Source organism: Convolutriloba macropyga, chromosome 3, assembly GCF_964194025.1.
Source record: "Convolutriloba macropyga chromosome 3, txConMacr16.3, whole genome shotgun sequence".
NCBI classification, from domain to species: domain Eukaryota; kingdom Metazoa; phylum Xenacoelomorpha; order Acoela; family Convolutidae; genus Convolutriloba; species Convolutriloba macropyga.
Window position 1 is genome coordinate 57,393,249 of NC_134470.1, and position 9,033 is coordinate 57,402,281.

A 9,033-nucleotide genomic window follows, 5' to 3' on the forward strand; every position below is an offset into this window, starting at 1 on the left:
TTGTGGCTATTTCAAAACTTCTGAAAACCTTCCATTTCTAAAAAAAACTTCTGACAAATTTGTACTCAGATTAAAACAACATTATAGCAACCTACGAATTTTCATTTTCAATAGATCTTCTCAAATCGTTTCGAATTCATCGGTGATTAACATGATATGTAATAAGACAGTACTGAACTAAACAGTTACTATCAGAGAACGTTACGCAAAAACAGTTAACCAATCAACAACCAAATTTTTTGCTTCATATGAACTTTATGTATTTGCTATATCAATAAGGAAGAGCATTACTGTTTTACATGTAGATGCAATTTAAACAGGACAATTATTATTCCCAACGTGCATTATTCTTGATTTAGTTGCAATCAAGGAATAACAGTTCTGTTTATTCACAGATAAACTGTTATTCTCGCATATATCATAAACCCAAGTGTTTCAAAGAAAAAACATTACTAGTATCCCGTTACGGATGGGAATAATTACTATTAGAGGATAAAACTGACAGTTAATTGGGAAATTTTTGTCGTTTTTGAGAGTTTCAATTTGATCATTTGTAAATTCGGCTGGTAAATAGAAAAAAGGTTCCATCCTGCTTAAGAAGCAATTCACTTTAAGTTAACACTTGAATAAAAATGAGAAGAACAACTGAAAATGAAGTAGAATGAATTCTATTAGGCTCCTTTGATTTTTTCAACATTTTTTTTGAAAAAAAAAATAATATAACGGGCATTAAATTGTACAGCGTTAACAATTAACATTTTGCTAAAGAAAATTAAAGACTTTTTATGTTGGTAAAAAATATCAAAATGAACCAAAATGACTATGTTTTGGAGTAAAGAATGAGGAATGAGGGAAGAAATTGAAAATAATGTTGAGAAAAATGCAATTTTATGACTCACGTAAAAACTCTGACGAAAAGGAAATTTGGGCTATTTCAAGTTCTGATTGCTCAGGCCAGCCAATACGACGTCAAAAGCATAAAAATTTTACACTAAAATTGAATTATATTTTTTTGTATTTCAGCGTCTGGCATCTACATACTGTTGGGTGACTTCTCAAATCAACATGAACAGAAAAAAATGGTCGGAGTTACGAAAGCCATACCCCACTTGAAGTTAGCACTTTTACTTTGGTTCAATGGTTTCTGTTCCTATTTGCAGTGGAAATTTTATCTGAAATAAATTAAATGCATGAACACTACTAAATAAGTTTTCGTGTTTTTAAAGTTTGTGACTTCTAACATCATTCCCCATACTGGTTCAGAGGTTGCTATTTTATCAAATGATGCTTTGCTAAGAAACTATCTTGGGTCGAGACCGAATGATTAACTTGTAAGAACTTGCAAGTTTCTTGCAAAAGATGGTTAATTTGTTAGAACTTGCAATTCGAATGGTTTTGTAGAAAATTGTAAGTCGAATGGTTAAATTGTAAGAACTTGCAAAGCGAATGGCTAACTTGTAAGATTCTTGCAAGTTCGTTCTGGTCGAGCAAAACCCTTATTGGTTAATTCAATTTAACATTCAGCCATTTACCGTAGAAAGCGCGTGGGAGTTAGTTGCTCTGTTTGGATAACATAATACAATTCAGCATAAGTAGACAAAATGGTTCCCTTTGCAATTCCATTAAAAAACTGTCGATCTCAATTAGGTTCTTCACGATTGCCGTTTTAAAAATTTCCCAAAATATTGATTTTGATTGAATTTTCAAACTCATATGTCAGTATTTTCTCAAAATAATTTAGTGGCCCTTCATTTTCATACCCTTTTTTAAAATTTAATTCACACTTTTCCAGATTCTGTTTTTCCAAATGTCCGTTTACATTCATCTCTTGCAACATTTTCTTACGATTTAGAGTGTATGTGTGTGTATGTGTTTATGCGTATGTGCATGTGTATGTGTGCGTGTATGTGTGTGCGAGCGTGTAGTTGCTTGCGTGGTGTGTGTGTGTGTGTGTGTGTGTGCGGTGGTGTGTGTGTGCGAGTTGTTAACTTGTAAGTAACTTGTAAGTCGAATGGTTAACTTGTAAGAACTTGCAAGTCGAATGGTTAACTTGTAAGAAATTGCAGGTTTTTGGAAGAAAAACTTGCAATTCGATGCATCGCCTTGTAAGTTTCTGCCAGAAACTTGCAAGTTCTTACAAGATAACCATTCGGCTTCGACCCGGGATACCAAAAAAAAGTCACAACTCATACTTATGCATGGCTTCTTAATTAGCTCTATGAACTACAGTTATGTTTCCAATTTGAGCGGATTGACAATATTAGAAGCTAAAAACTATAATTCGCACGAGTAAAATAGAAGATCTGATTACTTATGCTTGCACGATTCAAATGATGTGGCGCACCCAACAAAAATTTCTCCATTTTCTTCAATCATAATTGTGCCTAAAACAAGTTGCCTGTGTAATGACTGAAAATTGGCTACAATTTGCAATCAAAAAAATTATACAGCTCAACTAATTTTTCTGCTATCAGCTCCTATTGCTGAAAAATCAAGGTATATCTCGCTTTACTCTACTTAGAATTTTAGCAGCAAAAAATTTTTAAAAAATCTAGAGAATTCTCTGAGTAAATTCAACGAAAAATTTTTAGCATTTGTTACCGAGATTATTTTTGCAGGTAATGTTCTAAAAAACTTAAACTGCAAATTCAAAAAAAAGTTAAGATTAAATTTTACCTAAAATTAAGGCAGTGGAAACTACCTGCAGGTAAAAAGTAGGTGATCTGTATTAAAGTACTTATCAATTGCAGATTCTAGGTAAAGTTACGTGCAGGTTATATCCACTTTTCGTGCAAAATTTTCAGGATTTAAGTACAGCAACAAATAGCAGAAATGATAGACGCATATGAAATTTTACCATTGTATTTTATAACTCCGCGTGAAATTGTTCATAGAGCCCCCACATACACCCTCACTATTGCTCGGACAACGACTTTTTTGTGCTGTCAAATAGAAATGGAAGTAAACATGTAACCAATTTTTATACTCTGCGAGGTTAAGATAAGCGACATTTATTCCACTAAATATTATAAAGTTATAAAAAGAATTTTAAAGAGTTTTAAATAAAAAAAAGTATCATTCACTCTAAATAAGATAAAAACCATGACACTCAGCGGTTAGCAACGCACTCTTGTATTAAATTTCCATTATTTTCTATACAACGTTCAACCACAAATTCTCAAACTCTTATCATTCGCTCAACAGGCGGTTAAAAAAACAGTAGGTTTAGCTTAACTTCTTTATTATTGCGACAAAATTTAATTATGGTGTGTGAGATAGCGCAGAAATGGTCACACTTAACTGTTAAATCTGCCGTTTTTTTACTTTATAAAATACTTTAATTTCTCAGAGTTTTACTGATAATTCGGGAAAAAATGAATATCATTGGTACATTTTGGCCTCTACAAAGAAAATGCTGAGAGTGAGTTCCATACTAAAGACTTATTAGACCCAAATAATTGCTATGCACTATTTTTGAACAACAAAAACACTTAACAGAAGATAAATAAAGTATCATAGAAATTTGGAAATAGAAATCCGCAACAGTTTCCGTGAATTGTTCGAATACGGTAAAATCAAAACTCGGGTGCAGTTTTCCGCGTTCACACTAGAGTACAAGTGACGGAGAAAATTGTAAGCTTAAGTTTCTACCGCTAGTCACCTCAATTCACCACAAATATTTAAAAAACTTTGTCGCTACCTTTGAAAAAATATTGTAAATTTCTATATATTAATGCCAACTAAAGGAGGGAAGGTGGTGATATGGAAAAAGCAATGGAGAGGTGTTCCAAGGTTCCAGACTTTTTGATAAACTGGATTGGAATTAGTGTAATTAATCATTTCGTTTCTTCATTGCATTTCCTACACAAATGCATCCAACGAAGTCACTTTTAAATCATGTTAGAGCTTTGAATAGATGGGTGTTCTCCACCGTTGTGCAAGGGTCATTCTAAAATTGCAATCCTGCTTTCCCCCAACACAGAATGGCATATAAAAGAAAACTGGCAGAAAAAGTTCTCAAAAAATTGAAACGAAAACTTTCATCTGAAAATCTTACCGAGAGCACTCTTCCTAATAAAAATTGGCAACAAAAGTTCTCAAAAAATTGTAAAACATTTTTTGAAAAACGAATTATAGAAATTCGAAACACAATAATATACATTGTCTGCATAATTTTTTATATATTGTTTGTGTCTCTCAGTTACAACAGTGGCTATCCGGACAGCAACATAGCCCTTCTGAAGTTGGAACGAGAGGTGCCATATCTTCATGTCCTCCAGCTATGCCATGAAAGGTCACTCCTCAAAAGCTATTCTCCTTTACTCTCAACTTTTTTGTTACCAAAATTCCTCTCTGAATTTGACTGCATAATCTATTTTACAGTGATTTTAGAGTGACTCTCTAACGAAAGGTCAGCTTTTGTGTTCTATCATTGTGTAAGACAAAAATATGGTTGAATGACTTGCAAAATGTTTCACGAACGTTATATCTACCGAAGGGGTCAGAGGTTGAACCTTAATTTCATTTTTTGTTGAGATTTGTTTTTTCCGCCCGCTTTTGACGATAACTTAAACAAGGCGGCTCAGCAATGTGCGATGGCACATAGGGTTCCGACCCCGCCCATCAACAATTTTGGCATAATTGTGTACCAAATGAGGAACAGATAGAAAACCCAAAAATTATTTTGTGGGAATCCCAAAAAAGCCCAAGCATTGTGTATGAACGATAAGATAGCCTCCAAAGCAAATAACTCAGTGGAGTAAAATTAAAGCATTAAATTGCTGTGATATGCCAATATTAGGAAAGCGAGTCAAGACGAACAGCAAAATCAAACGACAACAGAAAACAAACATTAATTAAATCAAAAAACTTTTTGTCCGTTCTAGAAAACAAAAATTAATAACAAAGTCAACATACCGTGAGATGAACCTAAAACGAAACAAAATAACTTATAAATCAACAGAAAAGATATGGACCAGTCCATAAAAAGGTTTGGTAACAATTAGACAAAAAAGAACAAAATCAGTAAAGTTAAAAAATTCGCTTATTTTTCTTTAAAACAATTAACTTCAAGGTAATTAAAATCATTAGAAATCAAGTAAAATATCCCAAAGCTTTACGAATACCAATGCTTCTATAGAAGGGCATTAAGACCTGTCATTATTCATTTTTTAAGCGGCTAAAAAGAACAACAAATAAACAAACAAAAATTCAATTGAAACTTGCCAGAAAACGCTGTCAAAACCGTCAAGCCATATTTCGGTCCTCAAAATATATTCGTTTGCGCCTTCTTCAAACACCGATAATGTAGTATTTGGCCATTTTTTAGTTAGACTAGGTAACAAGCAGACAAAAAAGAGAAAAAGGCAAATTATGTAAAAATTTTGATTTTTTTTCGAAACAGTATTATATCCAAAGTCATGAAAAAAATTAATTACAAAATGAAATATTTCAGTAGGGTCGTTCATTCATCAAAAGGAATTTTTTGAGACCTGCAATTATCCAGAATAATTCTTGCGTCTACAAAAAGAACGTCAAACATGACAAAATCAAATTAATTTACCTTTTTTGTGAAAAACCTGTTTCGAATTCAGTAAGGTCATAACGCATTCTTTTAAAAAATCGATTTTGGGACATCAATCCCTTTTGACAACCTCCTTTGATACCCATCATGTCATATTTGACATGTTATTAACGAGATAACGTACCAAAAAGAAAAATAAAAAGAACAAAATTGCGAACTTAAAATGTTTTTTATTTATAATTTTGGAAATCGATTGATTTTAAAGTCATGAAAGCAATCAACTATATACTAATATCAGAATATCGGCTCAAATGACAGTTAAAGACAAAATTAAATTCAATTATTTTCTTGAAGAAATAAGTGTCGAGGCCGTTAAAACGATAATCTATGTCTTTAAGGAATTTAATATGTTCAATTGTGTTTCATTTTGAACGCTAATAATTTGATCTGAGAACTGTCAGTATTGTGATAATGTGACTAGAAAACGTGAAAAACTGGTAAACTTCTAAAAACAAAACAAATCTGAAATCTATTAGTAACAAAGCCAGAAAACAATAACTTCAGGCTCAAAAACGCAATCGAGACTGAATTTCAAATCAGTAGAATGAATAAGCATTCTTTCTTTGCTGACACTAAGCTGCAATTTGACCAAATTAAGAAAAAAAGGAAGAAAAGTTCATTAAGCCATTATTTATTTAAAAATCAATTATTTTTAAAAGTTGAAACGATCATAAACTTTTAAGTAAAAAACTAAATGCTTTTGCTTGGACTTCCTCAGGAAGCTAATTGGACCTATCACTCCTGCGCTTTCATTTGATATGTTCTGTTCTTTTTGTTATTAAAAAAGGTCTTTTTTTCAAAAAAAGACCGACTGATTGCTATCCGATTTCTTTTTGGAGTGTAACAGTCCAAGAATGGCCCAAAAATAGCCCTGCTAATTCTTATTGTCCGTTAGGAACTTTTAATTTTTCGAATATTGTAGATATAGATAATTTGTTAGTTGAAAACTCAAAAAAAAATCTGCATTTTTGATAATAAACGAGTAAAGCTAGCAAAAAGCGGCAAAATTTTAATTACAGAGCACTCTCAGCGGAAGCTGAAGTAGGAAAAGCCCCCTTCTGAGTCTATAAAAATTGTATTAGTGTTGTTTTGGGGTGTAGTGCCGGCAAATTTTATCAAAGTGGACTAAAGTAGTTTATTTCGTGCAGTTTTTGATGAAAAAGGCTGAATTTTGAAATATTTATCCAGAGTTTTTGACCAAAAAAATAAATCAGAATAATCAACAAGGCTTGTTTGTCCTTAAAAATAAAACCAACGACACTATTCTTAAAAATTCCGACAACTTTTGCAAAATTGGCGATTAATTTGGCAAAAATTTCGGAAATTGTGAATAAAACAACGTGAATTCACTCTACTTTTTTCGGAAGTTTAAACCTCGATAACTCCCTGTAAAAAACAAAAATTAAAAAAATTTTAATTCCATAATCTACGCTGGACGAGCTTTCTATTGATACCAGTCTCAACTCTCTACGATGAATATATCGATCGGGGAAAATTGACTGAACAAAAAAACCTTTTGAGTATATAGTTCCTCCACCCTCAAGAGGGGTCGGAACAACAACTTAAAACGGTTATATACGAAGCTATAGAAATGGAGAAGAAAATATTAGCATTTGTATTTTTTTCATCAAATATTCCCAAAAAATCACGACCAAGTCAGTTCTACAACAAAATTTTCGCATTTTAACAGTTTTTGCTGTTAAGATTTTTTAGATACATTATTTTGGGTTTTGTTTCCAAATCCAAACGAAACACAAATAAAAAGCAAATAAGCTCTACTTCGCCCTTCTAATTTCCTTTTTTACGTTTTTTAATAATAACCGAAGAGGGTAAAGTTGAAATGGACAATACAGACAACCAGAGTGTAATCTTCTCGGCAGTTGTGGAATGGGACGCATATCAGGTACAAGTAGTACCTACCTTCTACAACCAATAACAACCACTAATAAAGACACAATTTTTGCTACTTCAGCCATAAACAGTATGGAGAGGGTATACCTAGATTCAAACCTTCAACTGGGCACAGATGTTTCTTTATATTTAAGATATTTTAGAGTTGAAGGCAATTAGCACATACTTCAGAGACGAGCAAATGATTCAAGTTAAGAGCCCCGATTTCTGATCCAGCCCCTCGCGACTTTTATGAGCCCCAGTTACAAATTATGTGATGAATTATAGCACGATATTAAATTCAAAAGTTGAAACCGAGCCTGTGAGCAAATATAGCCCCCCACTAAACCTAGAGGCAAAACAGAGATAATGAATAAAATGAATAATGAGTGCGCCATCTTTTATGAAGCCGCATGTCAACCATTATCAACGGACGTTAATTTGTTCGCACCGGCTTATGAAAACAAATTTTTGTTTCATGAGTTAAGCGTTCCGAAATAATTCTCTTATGGGATCTCACCGGTAAAAATAAGCTCAAAAAGTGCCAGAAAAATTTATTGCCTGATTCCTGATGCTTCCTAAGGCATTGCATGTAATTCACTACTTTGTTTTACAATTTTATATATTCCATTTTGTACACAGTAGTGTACCCGAATTTGGAGCCGTTGACCTTGAGAGAGATGCACTTGAGAGAGGACAAAGGGTCATTCTTCAACAGGTGTCCAAAGGACACTGTCTGCACTAAACGAATGACTGAGGACGCCAATCTATGCAAAGGTAACCTACCCAGTGCGAGAAGTCACATTTTCCTATCTTGGATTCATCTCATGAAAGCAGTTTAGAAAAGGACTATACCTTAATTCCTGACTCAGAGCACAAAACGAGGAGAAATAATAGCCATTCAATATGATTTAAAAGCAATTCAGAAACAACATCGGTTTAATTGGTGACTTGTGTTTCAAAAAAACTGATTCAAAACCTTGACTACAATCCCTGTAGAAGTTAATCGCTACCTCGGTATTCAAATTTTTAGTAATTTCTAGCGATGTTGCCTCAAACACTTCGAGTGTAGAGAGAAGTTGCCAACATTCTTAATTTTTCTGAATCAGAAAAAGTTGGGTCCCCAAATTCTGAAGAAAACTCAAGTCCGCCGAATTGCTGAATATTTTCTGAAACGAGTGTTAATCAGAAAAAACACCAAATTTGAAAGTTTTAGTTGCCTAAAGAGGAAAACGGAATGTTCAATGAGAATTAAGCTGTATAGGCACAAGTAAAGGAAATCAGCACATTTGTTTTTTTTTGTAGAAAAGTAATGAAAAAACTCGGCGAGGAGAATGGTCCCAAAGTATATTTGCCTTAATTTCTCCCACTGTGCCTCAAAGGCGACGAAGAAAAACACAAACAACTCAATATAATTCATCGCTACCTAATATTGATATCATTATAATAAGCCTGTTGTATGCGCTATTTTTTCTACTTAATTATTTTTACTTCCTCAATATTAGAATCAAGCTAAAAATGAAAATTTCTCAAACTCACGGGGAAGGCAAGCGCGCATT

The 9,033-nt window shown here is 33.1% G+C and overlaps 1 protein-coding gene across 1 annotated transcript in view; it reads left to right on the forward strand.

The window, feature by feature from the left end:
* The first annotated feature begins 804 nt into the window (after positions 1-804).
* The window catches only part of LOC142337163 (serine protease 41-like), a 9,799-nt gene continuing 1,570 nt past the window's right edge, over positions 805-9,033 (forward strand). Inside the window, exons 1-4 of the mRNA XM_075386271.1 lie at positions 805-1,114; positions 4,202-4,294; positions 7,438-7,487; positions 8,117-8,251. Coding sequence (XP_075242386.1) covers positions 1,080-1,114; positions 4,202-4,294; positions 7,438-7,487; positions 8,117-8,251 — 313 coding nt within the window. The 5' untranslated portion in view covers positions 805-1,079. The remainder of the gene's footprint in view (positions 1,115-4,201; positions 4,295-7,437; positions 7,488-8,116; positions 8,252-9,033) is intronic.